The 21,641-nt window shown below is 49.5% G+C and overlaps 1 protein-coding gene across 1 annotated transcript; it reads left to right on the plus strand.

Annotated features, from left to right (window-relative positions):
- Positions 1 to 7,114: 7,114 nt before the first annotated feature.
- On the plus strand, positions 7,115 to 20,475 carry AMBP (alpha-1-microglobulin/bikunin precursor). The gene is made up of 10 exons (XM_017648746.3): positions 7,115 to 7,337; positions 8,568 to 8,710; positions 10,232 to 10,308; positions 11,170 to 11,286; positions 11,769 to 11,870; positions 12,668 to 12,714; positions 17,730 to 17,811; positions 18,908 to 19,075; positions 19,406 to 19,579; positions 20,312 to 20,475. The coding sequence occupies exons 1-10, from the start codon at positions 7,221 to 7,223 to the stop codon at positions 20,341 to 20,343; spliced, it is 1,059 nt and encodes a 352-aa protein (XP_017504235.1). The 5' UTR covers positions 7,115 to 7,220; the 3' UTR covers positions 20,344 to 20,475.
- The last annotated feature ends 1,166 nt before the right edge of the window (positions 20,476 to 21,641 follow it).

Raw genomic sequence — 21,641 nt, forward strand, 5'->3', positions numbered from 1 at the left:
GGATATGTCTCTGTCCTCTTAAATGGCTTTTTCCATTTCTTTTGCCTTGTTGAGCTCCCCAGAGACTTGTCTTCCTTTATTTTAAGCAAATAAATATGGTGGGAGCAGGGGTGGGCAGGTCAGGGTGGTCTTGTTATGAAACAAGGAGCAGCAGCTACTGGAACTTGTATACAGGTTGGTGCTGTGATGGAGACCAGGACTGGAGTCAGGAGACCTGGTTCTAAGCCTGCTCTGCAAAGACTTACTGTGTGACCCAGATACGGCCCCTGGCCATCACTGACATCTACACTGGCCGGCTCCCAAGGAAGACCTTTGGAAGCTGGCCAGAGGTGTCTTCCTTAAAAACCTTCATTTAGCTCATGTCTCTGACCATTCTATCCCCCACTCATCACACATTTATTAAGCCCCTACTTGAAGGCCCAGCATGCGCTACTGGGTATGGGGACATTGGCCTGACCTTGAGCCACTGCCCAAGTTTTCAGTCAAGTGGGGGAAAAGGATAATCAAAATGACAATTGCTATGCAATGGAAATTAGCAGATTTATCTGGTGCCAAGCATTGTTCCCAGCACTTGCCATGTATTAACTCACTCATTTCTCACAACAGCTTTGTGAAGTAGGTACTATTATTGTCCTCATTTTGCAGTGGGGAACCATAGCAAGAAGTTCAGGAACTTGCTTAAGGTCACATAGCTAGTAGGTGGCAGAAGTGGGATTTGTGCCGGGGGCTCTGGCTGTTGCATAGGTGATCACAATCACCATGCCAAGTGCCACTCAGTGGAACCACAGACGAAGGGCAAACGGAGGAGCAGTTTCCATCTAGCCAGGAACCACTGAGCACGGTAGAGCAGCCTCCCCAGAGAAATTGGTGTCCATCAAAACCCAGCACAACCCAGCAAGACCAGACCATGCAGAGGTCTTTGGTGAGTCAGAGTAAGGGACATCACAAGCTCTTTTCCCCCCCATGAAGGAATTTTCACCACCCTCAAAGAAAAAGGAATTCTTTACAAGTTACCCAGTGACGCAGAATCTCTGAACAAAGACAAAGAGAATTGTAACTGGGCCCTTAAAGTCCAGCCTTTGTGTGGTGGTCAGGGACAGAGTGATGACCTGGATGGTCTCCAGTCTGTGAAACCTTGGACAAACCTACTCCCTCTCTCAGCCTCAGTCTGCCCAACTTACTGCTGTGAGAGTCTGGCAAGGTAGTTAGCATCCCTGAACTGTGGTCTCCTCCTCTGTAAAGTGGGGATAAGACTGGTTTACCCTATGAGACGTTAGTAAGTGCTCTAAGGCGATGATGTGAGGATTGAAAGAATCTGTATAAATTGTTTAGGATGGAGCCTGCCACATGGACAGTGCTATATAAATGCTAGTCGTTATTACCATTATTACTCATGGATGCTCTTGGTACAAACTTTCTACCATTCCTGTACTTGCAGGAGAGGAATTGCATCATATCTGCTCTCTGGTTATTACACACCCATGAACGTGCTGACATCCAGCCCTGCCTGCTCCTTCCTAACTCTCCTAACGTGGATTCTTTCAGGGAGAAAGTGGCCATTCAGGACTCTGTCACCCAACTGAAAGGCCAGGGAAGTTCCCACTGCCCTTCCAGGGCAGCTAATTGAGAGTCATTTGTTGTCATTGAAGAAAGGCCAGTGGGACTTTCCAAAGAGTCCAGATTGCCCCATGGTTTCAGAAAAGAATTATTTTAGTCCCTCTGAGGACACTGGTGATGTCAACTCAGTCAGGGAGTAAGGACAGGTCCCTGGAGGGCCTGCTTTCATGTACAGATAAGACCAGTCCGCAAAGAGCAAGAAAATGCCTGTTCCTTTCCTGGACACAGGCTTTTGGGAGCCCTTTCTTCAGGAGTTCAAAGGGAACCAGACCCTGGCCCATGAGCTTTGTCTCCAGGGTGGCTGAATCTCAAGGACACTCAGATCCACAAAGTGGCTAACTTTCTGAGCTGATTCTCCAGACTAAGCCACCTACTCCCTCAATCATGAAGCTAAGTTGACAACATCTAAAGGCACCCTCCACCCAGGGCTACCATTGATTATTTGCTAAGCTTTCTCCAAGGAGCAAGAACATGACATGTTTCTCATGTTTAAGTCCTCCACCCCTGTGAGCTTTTATTAACCCCATTTAACAGAGGAAAAGACTGATTCAGAAAGGTGAAGTCACTTAGTTAAGATCAAACAGGCAGGAAGGGTTCCAGTCATGGCTTTGCCCAGGTCTGCCTGGGTACAAAGTACACCTGCTTGACCTTCATTCTGCAGGATGAAGCCTTGGAATCCTTCCAGCCATAATATGCAGACTAATTCAAAATCTGTGACACAAAGAAAAGCCACCCATGGAGTACGGGCTCTTTGCTTTTTAAATTGTGCATCTGAATTGCCCACTCACTCATTCATTAATCATTATTCAAGGGCTTAGAGCCCAGTGATTCCAATCTCCCAGCATCCCCCAGCTGTTGTCCACTTGGGTGGCCCTTCTGGGGGTCTGACTTACATTCCCCCTCAAAGGCCTAAGTAAATCAATCAGCATGTGTTCAGTGAGCACCTGCTAAGTGCCCAGCACAGTGCTAGGTAGGCCCTGAGGAGTAAGAGAAATGTCAGCGTCAGACACTGAGTGTGCTCTTGGTCAGGGAAGGGAGGTCCAGGCGCGTGTAAGCCTAACTCCTGCAGTAAGGAGTCCAGTGGAAGGGGTCCCCCCACCTCTCTGCTCCAGCTGTCTGAAAGAACATGACTCGGGTTCCTGTTGGTTACTGGGGTCAGGCTTTGGGAGGTCAGCAGAGTGACTTGGACGTTGGGGAGATGGATCTGGGTTTGAACCGCTACTCACTGTTTGGTGATCTTCGACGCTGGATCACTTGATCTCTCAGCCTGTTCTCCTGTCTGCAAAATAGGGTCACCATTGTAGTAAAATGATGGAACCTCAATGGGAGGATTCAAGTAAGAAGTGCTTGCAGAGAGCTCAGCATGGTGCCTGGCGCATAGCCGGAAGTTAATCAAGTCATTATTTAGATTACAGCAACCTTTGTGGTCTGTAGCAGCCCTACCCAATCATGGCTCACCAGGAGATTCTCCCAGGGAACTGGTTTTAAAGGCCCCACCTGAGCATCCAGCTCTGTGTCTGGGGTGGGGGGATAGGCAAGGTAGAAGCTGGATGTTTTACATTCACCAGGGGATTTCAAGCAGACTTGGGGCAAGGAAGGTTAGATTCTGGCCCTGGATCTACCAGTTCTGCGGGCCTTTGCTGCAGGTCTGTGGCTCCTGTTCTCGAGCGAAGCCCAGGTGTTCTTTCTAGAAGGTCTCTGCTGCCCTCTAGTGGACATGGGTCACTCAGGCCTTCTTACCGTGTAATTCCTGCCCTGTGTGGAGTCCTCATGGGGTACCATGCGCTCTGTGCTAAGGGCCTAGGATGACGTTGGGCCTCCAGGGTGTACGCTGGGGAGGCTTTAACAAAGGTGCCTCATTTGGTTCGCATTTCAGCCCTGTCAGACGAGTTCCTGTACCCTCATTTGGAGGTCTAGGTGAGGAAGGTAAGGCCAGAGAGGGGAAGGTCTGCCCCATGGTCATCCGGCAAGTCACAAGGACTGGGACTCAAGATTGTCGGGGGCCTCCTCTTTGAGACAGGGGTGGGGAACAAGCAACAAAGCCTAGGAATAACTGGAGAGTGAGAACTTCCCCTCACCCCCTCCTCTGTTGCTGGTCATGGAATCCTGGGTATTGCCCACCACAAGCTTTGCCATGAACCGACAGGCTGGGACTCTGAGTCCAAGGGAACTAGGCACAGTCAGGCATTTGGGGCTGGCCCTGCAGCTGATTCCTCCTTGTGGGGAAGGAAGGTCACCTGCTATACCCTTCGACCATTTGCAGAGGAAGGTCTGAACCTTGACCACAACCTTTGATCTGAGTCCTGCTCAGTGTCCTTGTTGTCCCTGCTGGTCAGGTAGCCAGGCCCCAAAGCTCTGGGCCCTTCCTTTCTCCTGGAAAATATCCTTGGAGTTGGAGAGTTCCTGGGCCTCCACTTCCACTGCCTCCTCATTCATTTCTCCCAGTTACAAATCTGATCTGCCATTCACTTCTGAAAACCTGCCACAACTCCTGTATACGCAGGCTAGCAAGCAAACCCCTGGAGTACAGGTCTGCCTGCTGGGCCTTAGCCCCTCCCAGGCTCACTCTGCCGCTTCCCTCTGTCCCCCATGTTCCAGGCTCATGGTTTTGTTTGTTTCCGCATTCCAAATGCATCTCTCTCTCTCTCTCTCTCCACCTTCCTCCTCTAACACTTTGGTATCCCCTGTCTAGAATGGCTTCTTCTCCCCTGTCCCGTGCACCCCCATCCACCTTTGTCTGGCTAATGCCTCATCCACCCCCACCTCTGCTTCTTCTGGCAGGGAAGTGACTATCCATCTCATCTTCTCACTCCCCACCTCCCCCGACCCAGTGAGCTCTGAGAGGCCTGTCATGTTCCCCATCCTGTCTCCAGCACCAAGCATGGAGTGCATCTTTGGTGAATGAAAGAGCAGATCAATGAAAAAATTATGGGGCAAAGCCATGGTGCTGGAGTCATGCCAATCTAGCTCCCGGCTTAGCCACAGCTGGATGACCTTGATCAAGTCCCATTCCCTCCCTGAGCACCAAATCAGGCCTCTATTCCTACTGCTACTGCCCTTGGCACCCTTGAGGTTCTGAGGCCTCCTGCATGGGGCAAGCCCTCCCCTTCCCTTTGAAATGGCTCCAGAGCCTGGCCAGTTCCTGTGGATCTTGGACCTCTCATCCCCTAGGAGGGCAGGGGCCTCAGAACCTTCATCCTCCCACCCCAGGGGCCAGAGGGGGAAGCGGGGTCAGTACTCCCAGACCACTGATGAACTTGCCTTCTTGTGGCCCAGGGTTAATTTTTAAAAAGCAGCTCAAAGTCCAGGTGGCCTTTGGCAGAATTTGCTTTCTCTGTTTGCTCTGGTTAATAATCTCAGGGAAGCAGACACCCCTGGGGGCTGGAGAGATCAACATCCTCGCCTGTCCTCTGGGCCTCTCCCCTCCCCCAGGAGAGGCTGTGTGGCTGAATGAACAACCCCATCCAAAACAGACCAGAATCCTTCTTCAGCCCATGTGCCCCAGGCTTCCCATGAGGCCAGTGGGGCTGACAACTCTAATAACACAGACCTGCTCTGAAGATCGGAGAAGCCATTGTGGTACACTGTAGGCAACCTTAATAGGAGGGCTCTATTTCCTATTAATGACTCATTGTTATCTTTTCATTCTTATACCATCCCGGTTTCTCCAAAGACAGGTAAGGCAGTGGACAGTTCATGGAGCGCTTTCCACGCATTGCCTCACATCATTGATCTCTTGGCAGACAGATCAGAGACTGTTAGCTTCTGTTTACAGATGATGAAAGTGGGCTTCAGAAAGAGAAAGTCATCTCCAAATTATGCAGAACAAGAAGTCAGGGCTTCTGGCTCCCAGTTTTCTGCATTCCTCTTAATTCAGACTGCCTCCCTACCACTTGCAAACATAAATGATGGAGAAATTCTTGAACCATAGGGAAGATAATTGTCCCAGAAATATAAGCCAAGAGGGTTGCTGCGATTAAACATGTAACATAGTTTTGAGCTTCTTGGCAGCTGAAGCAAGACGAAATGCCATTGGCATCCAAGCTGTCAGTGATGGAGCAAAGGAAACACACTCTCTTACGACCAGACACACACTCATTCGCAATACTTCAGCTCTATCAGAGGGTGCCACTGACTATGTGGCAGGGACGCCCGGGTTCTCACCTGAGCAAGGATCATTCCCAGCTGTAAGTAGCTGGGAGCCTCCTGTAGGTACGGAATGTTCCTTGCCAAGAGCAGGGAGGGAGGAAGGACAGCAGCTCTGACCACTGGAGAAGCCATCTTCATGGGGCCGGCAGTATTGCTGGCTAGAGTTTGAGCTTTGGAGATAAACAGATCTGGGTCTTAAAAAAAAAAGAGTCTCATTTAAATTGTTTAATTTCATGAATACTGTATAGTTTCCAAAGGCTTCCATTAACAAAGTACCACAGACTGGGTGGCCTAAAACAACAGAAATTTATTCTTCCATGTTTCTGGGGGTTAGAAGTCTGAAACCAAGTTGTCAGTAGGGTCACAAATTAGGTCACATTCTGAGTTTTTGGGTACACATGGATTTTTGGGGGACACTATTCAACCCAATACAAACACATTCGGCTCTTACTGTGTGCTGGATACGGTCCTGGTGCTTTAATTCCCTTAACTCACAACAATGCTATGAACCAGAAACTATTGCCATTTTCAGATAAGGAGACTGAGGCACTGAGAGGTTAAGTCACTTGCCCAAGGTCACACAGCACAGAAAGCAGTCTGGCTCCTGAGTCCATGCTCTCAAGCACCACAAATACTGCCTCTTCCAACAACTTTACTTCCCAGATGGGAGATCCTGGATCAGTCATTTTCCTTTTTGGAGACTCAAATCCCCTGCCTGTAAAGGGGAAAAATAGCATCTACTTTATAGGGTGGTTGTGGGGATTGAACTCAATTCCATGGCATGTATTAAGTGCTGGTACAAAGCTGGCACATAACAGGTGCTCAGTGAATGGAAGCTACTATTAGAACCATCATCACTGTGGTTTCTGCCATTATTTGCTAGGGCTATGGGAAGCTGGGGGTCAGAGAAGGGACTCTGGGGACTGGACTCCTGATTTCTAGTCTTGGCTCTGCCATAGACACCCCTGTGGTCTCTGGTAAGTCACTTCCTCTCCCTGGGCCTCAGTTTTTCATGTGAGACATGGGCCCAGTCAAGCTTGTCCAGCTGGCTCACAGTAGTGTGAGGTCTGGGTGGAATGAGCCAGCAGAAAGGCCAGGAGCTGCCGGTCACCCCCACCCTTGCATGCCCCCCTGTGACAGACGGGGAGTCTCTGGGGAAGCCTTCCGGGGGGCTGAGCCCTGCTGTGGGCTGCATCTGGGCCAGGTTGTGTGTGGCCAGTGCCCTGGCCCCTTGGGGACCACTGACCCCAGCCAGGGCACTACAAGGGATCGATCAGGCCTGGCCTTTGGGCTCTGATTGATCCCAGCTGAGCAGGGCAAACGACAAGGTCACCTGTGAGCCATGGGCCCTCTGCCCAGCTTTGGCTGATAGTCGCTGTGTGCAGGGAGCGGGTGGGCCCTCTGTCTCTAGACCAAGCCCTTGAGTGACACTGGAGGCAGAGGAGCTCCAAGCCATGTGGAGTCTCAGGGCCCTGCTTCTGCTGCTGGTTGCCAGCCTGGCGGTGAATGCCAGCCCTGTGCCGACACCACCAGACAACATCCAAGCACAGGAGAACTTCAACCTCTTGAGGGTAAGGCTGGCCTCTCTGGTGGTCGTGGCAGGGTGTCTGAGCAGCTGGGCCTTGCTGGGGCTAAGTCCTGCCCACCTGGGTTCTCAGTGCCCCCTCTGGAACTCCAGGACTGGGTCTGTGAGGACCTTTCTTGCTGTCTGGGATTCACTGGAGCTGCAACTCCCTGCATGTGCCATTCTGTGGGCCTTTGCTTGATATCCTCAGAGGCAGATGTCCTCACCTTTGAATCTGTCTTCTCGGGTTCCAAGGAGAATCCATGCTTTGCTTGGAACCCACCCTGGAGGAGGCTTCGTGCTGACGACTATGGCTGCAGCCTCCTGGCAGCACCTACCTTTTTGTGACTTCCTGCCTCCCCACCCAGCCCTTCACCCTTCATCCCTCACCTCTCCCCACAGCTTCTCTGTGGCTGTGGACAGAGAGCTGGGGTGGTGCAGGGTGGACATGTGGGATTCCAGGGAGAAGAGAAGCAGGACAGAGGTTCAGGCCGGTAGGATAAGGAGGCCTGGGCAGGGCACTGTGTGTGGGAGTCCTAAGACTGTCTTCCAGCCTAGGTCTGCCCCAAATCACTGGGTGACCTGGAACAGGACCTTGCCCACCTAGGGCTCAGTCTCCTCTTTGGTAGGAGGGTTTCTTGGATCCCCTGAGCTGTGGTGTCCTGTGGATCTTGTTTACAATCAGGGGCAAGGAAGGGTGGAGGTGGAGGGGTGGGGATGGGGTGGTGCGGGGACTCGTGGGCTTGGTCTGTGGGGATGAGAGGGCTCTTCATCCCGACCTGCAGTGCAGTCTGGAGGAGACAGCAGGCTTACCCTGCTTCAGGTGAAGGAAAGGAGATACTGTCTAACACCGAGCTATGGGCTGCTTGTGGGTTGGGGAGCACTTCGGCCCGGAGGAGTAAGGCTGGGCTCCTGCTCCTGGGGAGCAGTGGCTGCTGATGACCTCAGGGCAGGGGGATTGGACCTCATCCAAATGAACGGCACAGATCCCATATTTCAGCAGAGTGAGGCGTGCTGCTGGCTGGGGTGTGCCCCCGATCTACACGTCTTCCTAAGCTTGCCATGATGCCTGAAGCTCCACCGTAAGGCTCCGTCCTCCCTGTGCGTGGCCAACAATTAGCTATCAGACATGATCACTTATCATTATCTTCGGGAGGAGGGAGAGGAGCGGATGTCTGGAAAGTCTTCAAGTTCTGAGGCAATTCTAGGTCCTTAAGAGCTTGTGGCTGCTTCCTAGTTCTACGGGAAATGGTTCCACGTGGCCATGGGCTCTACCTGCCCGTGGCTGAAGAGGCTCAAGGACAGGCTGACCATAAGCACACTGGTGCTGGGAGAGGGAGTGACGGAGCAGGAGATCAGCATGACCGGCACTCACTGGCGGTGAGCGTGGGGACGGCTGGGAGGGGCCAGAGGGGCTGGGGGCTGGGCCCAGCCACCCACCCACCCACCACCCCTTACAGACCTTCCAGCCAGGACCCACCTCTGAACTCCAGATCTCTCTGCTATCCTCCCTGAGAGCAACTGTTTTTAATGGTCTCATCTACACCTCAAGGGCAACGCCCTCAACTCTATTCCTGTTTTCCAAACTTCTCTTGCTCCTTAGCATCCCGGAGCTCAGGAGGGGCACTTCGACCTCCCACCCCCAACCCGCAAACCTGGGTGGGAGGTGGATGCCTAGACTCTTCTCTCTGCTGCCACAGTTCCTTCAGTCCGTCACCCGGCCTGTCCGTCCTCTTCCTACGTCCCTCCAATCCCTCTACTTCTCTTCTCTTCTCACCAAGCTGGTCCAAGCCACCTTCCTTCCCTTCCTGGTTGTCTACAACAGCCTCTCTACATTTCTCCCCACCTCGGATTTTGAATCTTCCAACTAATCTGTTGTTCATCCAGCAACCAGAGAAACTTTTGAAAACCAAATATGCTTAAACCTTTCCAAAAACTCCCTATTGCCCTTGAGAATAAAACGCAACCCCTTGGATGTGGCCCCAGTCACACCTTTGTGCTTTGTGACCCTCCCAAGTGTACCTTCTCTCAGTTCCTGGAGCCCTCCACCCTCCTGCACCTCCAGGGCTTTGTGCCTGACGTTCTTTCTACTGGGGAAACCTCTCCCCACCTCCCTGGGCAAATTCCTATAGATCCTTCAGGATTTAGGAGCTATGTCACTTGCTCCAGGAAGCCCCTCCCTGATCCCTCCAGATTCAGGTTACATGCCTTCCTTTGTGCTTTTGGAGCAATTCATGCTCCCCTCACCCCCAACATGGCACTTATCACACTGACTGCATCTGCCTCTGGCCTGCCCACCCACCCCACTCAGTTGTAAGCTGCACATGGGGACAAGGTCTGTCTTACGCCCTTCTGTGTCCTCAGCATGCAGCATAGTGCTGGCACATAGATGCTGCTTGGTAAGTGTTAAGATACATTGTAGTCACTGTAACAATAATAGCTAGTATGTACTTAGTACTTACTCTAAGCTCTTGACATATAATATCTTCTTTGATCCACACAACCATCAAATGAGGTAGAAGCTATCATTATCCCCATTTCACGGATGAGGAAACTGGGGCCAAAGAGATGCAGAGTAGAAACTGAGTTCACGCATTCCTGCATCACTCTGACTCCCGGTGCATTAACGTGCTGTGCAGATGTACTTAAGGAAGCTGATATCTGAGTGCTCCCTCTGCCAAGAGGATGGTTTCTTTTTTCCTGGTCCCTCTCTCCCCTTATGTGTGAGATGGGTCTCTCCCAAGGCTGGTTCAAGGATTAAACAGGATATTTGGAAATGTTACTTTCCAAGTTCCAAAAAGAAAAAGAAAGCACGTTTGGAAGGGACCGTGTGCAAGAGTGGGGTGTCGGGACTGTGGTCTCGTGCAGGAGTGACCTTTCTTTTGGTTCGTTCATTTCCAGGAAAGGCGTCTGTGAGGAGATCTCTGGGGCCTATGAGAAAACAGGCACGGATGGGAAGTTCCTCTATCACAAATCTAGTAAGGAAACACCCAAGTTCTTCCTTTGCTAAGAAAGACTTGATGTCTTGAGGTCTCTTTCCTCCTGCCTCAGGGTTCTCTGCCCCTATAATCTTTCCTCTCATTTTTCTGAGACGTCATCTAGCCTTCCTCCAAATTCCTCCTCTTCCTCCAGCCCCTCCTTCCTCTCCCTGCTTCCCTCCCCCTGCCCCTCATGCCCTCGTGCGCGTGTGCAGCCTGAATTAGAGCGATGGTGCGGAGTGCTGAGATGACATCAAGATTTCATCAGTCCCCAAGTCAGGCATCTGCAGCCAGCTGATAAAACTTGCTAAGCATCTACCATGTGTAGTGTGCATGGTGCTATGTGATAGTAATTTTTACATTACTCCAATAAATGCTTATTGAATATGCTTTATGTGTCAAAGAATTGTGTTAGGGGCTGAATATATAAATGTTTGGGTAGGCAGATGGATGGCTGGATAAATAAATGAGGGAATAAATAATGATTGGTAAATGAATGCAGGTATGGATGGCACATTAGTTCATCAGTCATCTACTAGATAAATTGATTGATTAGTGGATGGTGGAACGAAGGATGAAAGTAAAGAAGGAGGGGAGGAAGGAAAATGGATGAATTTGTGGATTGATATATAGAGAGGATGGATGGATGGAATGATGGTGGATGAATTAATGATAAATATATAGAGACAGAGGGACAGATGGGTAGAGAGATAGATTAAAGATGGATGAATAAATATATGAAAGGGATGAGTGGACAGAAGGATGGATGAATAGATGACGTGTGGATGAACAGGTGAAGGATCCCAGGCTTGGAGGGTGTCTGACCGCTGCTTCGTTTCTCTGCCTGCATCTCCCTTACAGAATGGAACGTCAGCATGGAGTCCTATGTGGTCCACACAAACTATGATGAGTATGCCATTTTGCTGACCAAGAAATTCAGCCGCCGTCATGGACCCACCATTACTGCCAAGCTCTATGGTAAAGGCCTGGAACCAGATAAGCTCATTGGATTTGGGGGTGGGAGGAGACCCATGATTTAGGGACAGCAGAGTGGATAAAAGCAGGGAGTGTGCTTTTTCCTTCTGACAAAACTCTAGTTATGGAAAAGGTGGAAACAGTTCCTCTTTCTGAAAGAGGTAGAACTCAGTCTCCCATTTGAGGTAGAATCCTCTTCTTTTGGTCTCTAACATTCCACACCCAGATTATTCCAGAGCTCCCAAGCCCTTAAAAGAACCAGTGGGAAGAGCCCTGTGTGGGGAGTTGGGAGACCCAGCTGGGCGCCTGCAAGGGACACCTCTTCCTCTCCTGGGGCTCATCTTCCCATACGTGCACTGAAGAAATCAAAGTGGCTGATCGTTTTCAAACTTATCCTAAACGAAAACCACTGGGCAGAATAACCTCAGACCATGCCAGCTCAGGCACCCATAGTCCTAGGCATCTCCTCTGCTTCTCACTTGCAGGGCGGGAGCCACAGCTCCGGGAAAGCCTGCTGGAGGAGTTCCGGGAGGTGGCCCTGGGGGTGGGCATCCCGGCGGACTCCATCTTCACAATGGCCGACAGAGGTAAGTGGCGCCTCCAGTCCACCTCACCTTTCTGTCCCCTTCTCATCCTCCAGGGTCCCAGGGAATACCTTCCCATCCCCTGAGTCTTTCCTGTAACCCTCTGGGATAAGCAGGGTGGTATTTGCCCTCCCCTCTTTACAGAGAAGGCATCTGGGGCCCCTGGGATCGCTCCAAATCCCACATCATGAACCTGGCAGAGCTGAGACAGCCACCGATTTGGTGTTCACTCTACTGCCACCTGTCTCAGTGAGGATGTATTTAGAGTCCGTGGGCACTCTGAGGAGGCAGTAGTGTTGGGGTGAGGAGCACGGGCTCCGGGGTTGGAGCACCTAGATTCACACTGAGCTGTGTGGCTTCTGGCTGGCCAACCTTGCAGAGCCTCATTTTCCTCACCTGTAAAGTAGGGATAAGAATGCCTCCTTGTAAGCTGCTGTGAGGAGCAATGAGATAAAGCCATTAAATACAACAGCACCGTGCCTGGTGTCCAGTAAGTGCTCAGTAGATGGTAGCTGTTGTGCTCTGATGGTGCTGATGAAATGCTGGTGGTTGGGTGGGGGCCATGCAGTGGCAATGATGGTGACAGTGCAGCCACCAGTCTGCCGCTTTTCCAGTTAATGACCTTTATGAAGCCATATGGGTGGAGCCGTGGGCGAAGTGGGTGGATGCACTATTCTCAGCACGGTGTCCACCTGGCACATACTCATTAGCACTATGAGAGAAATGAAGCCCTCTTGGGGTCCAGGATGACCCCCAATAGGGCCCTCTTCTTCACCTATTTCTCCTGTCCTCTGACCTAGGTGAGTGTGTCCCTGGGGAGCAGGAACCAGCACCCCCTCCCCCCTTGGTGAGTACCTCTTTTGCCCACCCCACCCACCCTGCCCCACTTGATTTTTGCTGCCCTGGCTTAGGTCCTGCTGTGATGGTGGGTGGGGTCATTGACAGGGGTTGAGAGGAGGCAGAGATGGGCATGGATTTTGAAGTCAGACTTACCTGGGCTCAGTCTCGGCTATTCCGCCATCTGGGCTAGTTGCTGCCCCACCTGGACCTCTCTTTCCTTATCTGCGAAATGGAGTAATTACACTTAGCTCCCAGGTGCTGAAATGCAAAGACATGACAGAAATGGTCTTAGCATAGTACCTAAAAGCAGCAAAATACTCAGTAATGGAATAATGATACTCATTACTCAATAAATGAAAATGAAGTCAGTTCATCTCCTTGAAACAACAACACGGGAGCGAGCAGCTTTGCAAACCGACTCCTCTCTGTGCTGCGTTTTGATTGGGCCTCCTTATTTTATTTATTTTCCTGCCATCTGCCATATTGATTAAGCTTTCTTCATTTTTTTTCTCTGATTATTTGAATATTATGTATCCTAATATAGTCTACTGTATATTTTTATGAAAAATGAAAATTGAAAAACGTACAAGGCAAAAAAGACAACAATGTCCTTATCCTTCCATAGAATAAAGACTAACATACTGTCTGCTTCTATGTTTTCTAAGAAAAATTACAATTGATTTTATAGAACAGATGCTCATTATAAGAATTAAAGTAATGCATGAAAGTATAAAAAATTCAAGTCAAAAAAATTCCACCACCCCAAAACTACCATTCATGCTATTCCAGGCATCTGGACGTGCATACGTGTGGAGAGAAGGACAGATGGAAGGAAGGTTGGATAAATGGAGCCACAGATTTAGACTGCTACTAAATGGGATTATATTACAGATGCTACTTCTAGTTTTTAAAAGCATTAATTGTAGTTTTATTTGAATTTGAAAACAAGTGGTCTTCTTGAACTTCAAATAAATATTTCTTTACCACAAGAGATTTCTTTCTTAATAATGCTCTTGGTCAAGTCAAGGTTATGAAAAAGCATTTAAGAGGCCGGCATTGCTCTGTATGCGTTTAGAGACTATCTGTTCTCTCTCTGATTTGACTCTCCAACTTTGTTCTGTCTCCTCACCCCTTTCCTTTTCCATGGTCCAGATTGCTGCCATTCCAATTCTGCTCCGTCGCCATAATTTCCAGTCACTATATTTTCATGCACTCCACACTCACCCTTAGTGAATATGCCTCAGCTCTCCATTTCTGAGTTATTTGTTTCTCTCTCTCTCTCTCTCTCAGTGCCATTTCTTCAGCAAGCGGTGTTTTTGAGGAGGGTTCATGGGTGGTTTAATCCCTGAATTCCTCCCTGTTAAAGAATGTCTGCCCATTTCCTTCCTACTGGAATGACATTTTGCTTGGTGTCATATTCTTGGTTCTGGTCATTTTTTTTGCTCAGAGCATTGTGTGCATTGCTCCGTTGCTGTCCAGCACTGGTTCTCACTGTGGGAAGCGTGAGGCCAGCCGGATAATTCTTCTTGTGAGCAATTTTTTCTTCTGCCTAGATGCCTGGCCAGACTATCCTTGAAGTCAGCGTCTTGACAAGGACGTGTCTTGGTGTTGTAAGAATTCCATGTCAAAATTCCCTGGAATACTAGGTGCTCTTTCATCTGCAGATTTTGTTTTGTCTGTACTTCAGGGAACTCTCTTGCACAATATGGAATTCGTCTTCCATTCCTTGTTGGGTTTTGCTGCCTCTGGGACACGGTGTTCTCCTCCTGGACCATCTTTGTCTCCCGCAGGTACTAGGTTCCCTCAAATTGCTTTCATCTTTATTCACTAGGATTCCCACCAATCTTTCTTCTGTGCCAGTCATTGCGTTTAGCAGCATCTCTTCTCTTCCTTACTACTCCTAATTATTCACTAGCTCTAAACTGATTTTGGTTCTCGATTTGTTTATCTAGGCTTGGATTCTCTCTTTTCATCTTATTCTGTTGTTTACCATTTCATTTTTAATAAATGCACGTTTTTTAAAGTAATGCTATAGCTTGAGGCCATCGAGAAATTTCCTTCTGCTTTTGAGTTGTATTTTCTTCTAAGTGGGTGTTGCAGGTGGAGTTCCCTAGATCAACACCTGTGGAAGGGAAGGGGACAAAGGCAGGACTGGGCAGAGGGAGCTCTGGCACTGGGAGGACCCTTTGGGGTTGTCCCTTGAGGGAGCTGAGGGGCAGCCCTTAATGCCCCCCTGTTGATCCTTCTGGGAAGGGAACATGACCTTGAGCGAGAAGGCTGTCTTTTGCTCAGGTAGTCTCCAACAGGGGCTGACAATACACCTCCAGCAGCTGTGAAGGTAAGTCCATTCCTGAGGGAAGCCTGGGCTGTTCCTGACAATGGCCTTCACAGCTGGACTCTCACTCTAGTTCAGGCTAGCTGTTCTTTCATTTCTGAAGTGTGTCTGGATAGTTTCTGTACCATTTCTTTTCATCTTGCTCCTGCTGAGTTTTAGCTAGACTTTCTGTTTGTTCAGATATGGTGGGGTGGGGGTTTCATTTACTCCTTGGCCCTTTAACCACTAAATGTGAGCCTACTCCACGACCACCCAAATTTAGCGTAAAGTCTGAGTATTTGTGTTCCATCCAGTTTTCTGAAGTCCAAGGAGATGGTGCGAAGGGGAGGGGTGGAAAAGCTTTTCCTAAGGTGTGCCCTTACTTTGGAATGCCCCTGCTTTGCATTCTCTTTTGAAGGACCACTAGATACCCTGTGTGGGTTGGCAGTGATGTACCTCTGTCCCTGGCAACACTCCCTAGGGCATTAGATTGTGCGGCCCCAGAACCTTCACTTAGAGTCAGCCTCAAGTCTGTTTTCTTCTTTTCTTCCCCAAGGCCATATTCATTACTCCTTTGTTAAAAGAGGAAAATGATAGGGTCTCTCAATTCTCTGCTCACAGGATTTTGGGAATCTTAGGGAGAATTATCAGAAATGTTATGACTTGGTAGCACTGGAGTTAGAGGGCAGGGTTAGGAGCTGAACCTTGCTGACCATCGTGTTCAGCTACAGAAAATTTGATTTCTTTCCATGATCAACAGTTCTGGTTTTTGCTTTAAATTATGCCCCTTTCCTTGGCTGAGTGATGTTGATGAACATTTGGGGGCTGGTATTTCTGAATTCATTTTTTGCTAATTGTTAGGTACTGGAGAGGCACAATTTGGAGGGCAATTTCCATCTGCCACCTTAATCCAGATCTCAATAGAATCTGCATTTCTTTATCAGTGTCAAAAATGAAGTAACAACTAAGGACAAATAACTAATACATGGCAGATGACTAATAATTTACCTTGCAAAACAGAGAAATATAGCACACGGTGGCTTCTCCCTTCCAGGCTTCCCACATTACTGTTTTTGTGGATATAATCTGAGATTGATGTTTATGTTTTACACCTTTTGTTTTGAGAATTACTTTTAATGTTTCTATGAAGCTGTATTCTGGTTATTGTAACAATTTAACCTCAACTGTATATTTTATTGGTTTTATAGTTTACTGTCACTTCTTTGGTACCTATCACCTCATCCATTTTCTTGTATTTAGATTCCTTTCTCAACTGGTGGGAATATTTTTATAAGCAATTTTTTTCTGGGAAGATACATGGGTGGAAAACTGCTGAATCCTTACATGTCTGAGAATATCTTTCTATGATTGTATCACATGGTCAACCCTTGGATGGGTAAAGAAACCCTGGGTTATAACCTTTCCCCTCTTACAACCCTCAGGTATTTCTGCAGCCTCTGCTATTTCCTGCTGTCATTTACTCCAAGGGCCGCTAGGCTCGTTACCCTTTGTCTCTAGGAAATGTCTAGGTGGAGCTCTTCATTAATTTTGCCTTATTCCCTTTGAGGCCTTATAATCAGACAACTCAAGTCTTTCTGCAACTTAAAAGTTTTCTTCTATTCTTTCTATATTGATCATTTCTCCTAGAATGTGTATTATGGGAGTTTATTTCTAATAACCTCTAAGCTGCAGTTTATTATCTCTACTGTGTGGTTAAATTCAACAAAATCTTTTCTATGTCCAATACCTTTCTGCTTCTTTCATGTCATTCATTTCCATAGCTGTTGGCTCCTGTTGTATTGATGCAATGTCATCTTGAGTTTCATTGACTGTTTAAGTTTTCTCCTGTTTCTTACTGTTATCCTGTGTTAATTGGAGATATTTATCCAGCTTAAGATTTTTCTGAGAAGCTGCATTATTTAAATTTGTTCCATGATTTTTCTCTTTTCCTTCATCCTCACCAGGGCAGGCCTATGTGTGACAAGCTTGAGACAGATTCTGGCAGGCAGTGGGAGTCCCAGATCACAGCTTCCAGGTGTACTTTCAAAGGCGATGGGAAAAGTTGAAGGTTACTATAGATTTACTGTTTCAGAGTCCAGATCTCACCTGTGATCAGCAAGACTGCTCAGTGGTTGGCAGTTTCCCTGCTCATCCCTTCTTTAATTGTCCTGTGGTCCTGCCTCAGTGGACTCCACACCCAGAGACCCTTTGACAGCTTTGGCAGCTTGCCCTGCTCTTCAATACACCCCACACAGCAAGGAGTGTTAGACACAGTCTCAGGGACCCTTCTTCTTACTCTCTAGATGGCTTTTCCTTTGCAAGCAGCAAATGATGGTCTGATCAGCCCTTTCTGCAAACCAGTTATGCCTATACTCCATCCTGTATGATAACCTCTAAGCTGCAGTTTATTATCTCTACTGTGGAATAGATCCTTTTCCACTACATATACCTCTGGGCATTTTGATTGGAATTTGGATATGGGGGTATTGTTATACCTCACTGTTCTGACTTTCACTTCAGACCAGAAATCTGTTCTGTGATGCCCATTCTAGAATTCAGATGGGAAAACAATCTGTGAACCAGTGCAGTATCTCTGCTCCTCTCTACAATTGGATTCCCAAAGCAAATGGTTTGTTTGTACATCCCAGGGGTACAGGTAGGTAATAGTGGCAAGGTCTCTGCAACAGCTTCTTCTTTCTGCCCTACAGAGGGCCCGGCGGGCTGTGCTGCCCCAGGAAGAGGAAGGATCAGGGACCGGGCAGCTAGTAACTGATTTCAGCAAAAAAGAAGGTAATAATCACTTCACTCACCTTTTCACTCCTTCTGCCATACTCCAGAGAGGAAGGGTCCATAGTTGGCTTACCCTGTCTGCCCCTGGGCACCATGCAATCTCTTTCTTGTTTTTCTGCTAGAGTCAAGAACCGAGCCTAGAAAAGGCAAATCAAGTACTCTGCACTGTACCAAGGGTTGCAAGGGGAGAAAGAGGAGCATAAAACATGGTTCCTAAGCTTGGGAACTCTTAGCTCCTGGTGGGAATCCATCTTGCCCTGTCTGTGTCACTGGGTGGCCTCCTAAGCCTTGGTTTCCTTCTCTGTACAATGAGATAATAGGCTGCTGTGCTGACCGTCAGGGCTTATGTGGGAGTAAGTGGAGGAAGGACATGAGGGTGCTTTGTGTAGCCGACAGTGTCCACAGATGATTCACTCTCCAACTCATTCAACAAACACTGAACCCTGTGCCAACCCCAACTCAGTGCTGAGCACTGGGTCATGGAGACAGCCACTCATGTGTTTTTGGAACTTTGGGTCCAGTAGGGAAGGCAGTCAAGGAAGAAAGTGAGGACCTAAATGGGAGGGTCAGCTAAAGGACTATGGGAGCTCAGAGGACGGATGGGTGAGGAGGTGGACTGCTAGATGACGGGGAACTCGTGCTGGGTCAGGTATTCCAGTGGGGTTTTATGGAAGAGGGCATTCTAGGGGCAGGGGCAATGAGAGCAAAAACTCAGTGAAGAGGTTGGGCTGGCCAGCATGGGTCCTGGTGAATGTATCGATTGCTAATATAGTCTTTGGGTGAACAAGAACAACACAGGGGATGGTGCGTTGGTGAGTTGCCAGTAACGCTCATGTTATGCAGTGGATTAAGCATTGATTTTGGAGTCCAACAGACACGGTTTTCCATCTTAGCTCTGTATGGCCCCAGGCATGTCACTGTACCTCTCAGACAGTCAATTTCCTCATCTATAAAATGAGTTGACAGTCCCTCCTCTTAGTGCAGTGATGAAAACTGAATGAGATGCACGTGGAGTGTCCAGCCTGGTAACAGATATGCAGTAAGCACCCAGTAAGTGCTGCTGTTCTGCACACCTGCCCCCCTCTCCACCCCCCAGACTCCTGCCAGCTGGGCCATGCAGAAGGTCCTTGCCTGGGGATGGTCAAGAGGTATTTCTATAATGGCTCATCCATGGCCTGTGAGACCTTCCAGTATGGCGGCTGCCTGGGCAACGGCAACAACTTCGTCTCAGAGAAGGAGTGTCTGCAGACCTGCCGAACTGTGGGTGAGTGTGGGCCCCTAGCCTCTGTGCCTGCTGCACCCCACACTCTGTCTTCCCAACAAAGCCCCTGCCAGCTGAACAGGTAGCTAAGAGAGGATGTTCCGGGGGTGGAATTCCAGGGCACGTTTCCTGAAGTCATAGGCATTGTGCATTTGGATATGGATGACTTCAGGCAAGTTATTTCTCCTGGATCCCAGCAGTTTCCCAGCCTGTGAAAATGGGACTAGGTGTTCTAGATGAGCAGGATCCCCTAGTTCTGGCCCTTTGCCAGGTGTCTCCGGTTGGCCAATTGTCAGGATTACTAATGTGCTGTGCCTCCGTCCCACTGCGCAGCGGCCTGCAGTCTCCCCATAGTCCATGGCCCCTGCAGAGGCTCCATCCAGCTCTGGGCCTTTGATGCTGCCCAAGGGACGTGCATCCACTTCATCTATGGGGGCTGCCAAGGCAACGGCAACAAATTCTACTCAGAGAAGGAGTGCAAGGAGTACTGCGGTGTCCCTGCGAATGGTAGGACGCCCTGTGCGTGCCAGGCTGGGCAAGGGGGCTACTGGGGTCCAGGTGGGGGGGCCCCGGTAGGAGGTGGGGGTCCGGAAAGTTGAGTTCAAGACTCTGTACCAGGTGATGAGTCCATCTGCTTCCGAGTCTCAGTTCTCCATCTGTAAAATGGGGCCAGGCCCTAGGCCTTACTGCAGCTGGGAAGGGGCAGCTGGGGAGGCATGGCCAGGCACAGGCAGAGGCTGTTGTGCAGGGCAGGCTGAGGAGCCGGACAGACCTGGGCTCTAATTCTGGCGCTGCCACATGTGGGCTGGCCCCGCTGGGCAAGTGCCAGTGTGAGCCTCGCATTTCTCTTTTGTAAAATGGGACAAAGTACCTACCATGCAGACATCCCAGTGCCTAGTGTAGTTAGTACTCAGGGAACAGCAGCTATTACTAATAATGACGATGCTGTGTAACGGGTGGAGTAACAGCAGTCCAGGGAACAGTAGCTGTGTAAGATTTCTGTGCCTTATCTCCCCACTGGGAAAATGGCAACTCAAGTAAATCAGAAGAGGCAGAAATCTGATGATTCCGTGGAAAGCACTTTGGAGAGAGCCAGTCATTCAGCAAACACAAGTTCAGGCCCCAACTCAGCGCAAGCTGCCGTTCTTTCCCCGCGAGGCAGCCCCATCCCCTGACCGGCCCCACCTGTGGACCCCTGGGTGAGCCCCACACCTACACCGAGCCTCTCTGTGTCCACAGGGGACGAGGAGCTGTTGCACTTCTCCAACTGACCAGTCGGCAGGCTGCCTGGCCCCACATCACAGGTGGCAGAGGGTACAGACCAGCCTCTGTCCCAGTGTTCCTCAGCTGGGTGGGCCAAGTGGGCTGGCTTCAAATAAAAACCGAATTGTAGATTCCTGAAATGCCGCGTCATGACTGTTCATTGTCATCCTAAGCGTAACGAGGTGGGAGCAGGCGAGGGGGAGACAAAGCGGCAGGGCATGAGTAACCCCAGCTTTCCCCAGAGGTGGGAAATGTGTTGGAGATGTAAGAGCACTATCTTCAGTATGTGAAATTAACTATGCAAATACGAAACTTAAGTCACAGTTCTGTTTCCTCCACGGTAGTATCAAAGAGGATTGTTTTGCTTTAATAAAGCTAGAAAACAAAAGAGGAAAAAACTCTGGGCCCTTGTTTCTGGGAGAGGTTTGACAGGTGAATGGTGACCCAGGGGCAGAAGAAATAATTGTGCACTTGTGTGCCCAGGCAGGTCTGGGCAAACGGCCCACAAATGCCTGGAATAATTCCCCTGTCCTTTGCTGCATGAAACCCACCTCCAGCATTTTACTTTGGCCATAGGCACATGCCTAGGCTCAGCTGCCAGGAGCTGAAAACCCTCGGGCAGCTTCTCCACTCCAAGATCTTACCTCCTGGGATCCTCACCCTTTGCCCTGGAAGACTGCTCACTGACCTTTGCATTGTGTCCAGGACAACCTATGAGGCCCTGGACCAGAGCTGGAAGCTCTCAGTCTGCTGGCTTCTCCTCCAGTATGGAAGAGAGTAACAGGGTTGTCCAGGGTGGTGCAGGCACCAACTTGGCCCAAGAACATGACTTAGGAGCCTTCAGTTTAGATACACTGGATTTACAAACATCTGATTTACAAAGATCTCTTGCTAGCTCCATCTGCCCAGAGCCCTGATGGCTGCTGGCACTGCTGAGGGAGTAAGAAGCCCAACTTTGGGGCTCTGGAGTAGAGGGGGGCCCCCAATGGCAGAATGCCCCTTCTCTGTGGGGTGACCAGCGTGCTAAGGGCTGGCGGCTCATTCAGTCAAGCATCCTTCTCATGCCATTAGCCCATTTGCTCAAGAGACCTGTCAGGAAGGAAGGGAGGGAACTGCACATGTCTGGTGGAGGGGATAAGCCCAGAGGCAAGGATTTGGGTGCAGAAAGTTTTGCAGACCACATAGAAAGTCCCTTCTCCCTTCTCCCCCAAAAGTCCCGAGCTTGGGGCTTCTATGCTCCAACAGAGACACTGTCCTCAGGGAGTGTTGGTGGTCATTGCCAGAAGTCTCTGGCAGAAGTGGATGG

Source organism: Manis javanica, chromosome 2 (genome assembly GCF_040802235.1).
Source record: "Manis javanica isolate MJ-LG chromosome 2, MJ_LKY, whole genome shotgun sequence".
Lineage (NCBI taxonomy): Eukaryota > Metazoa > Chordata > Mammalia > Pholidota > Manidae > Manis > Manis javanica.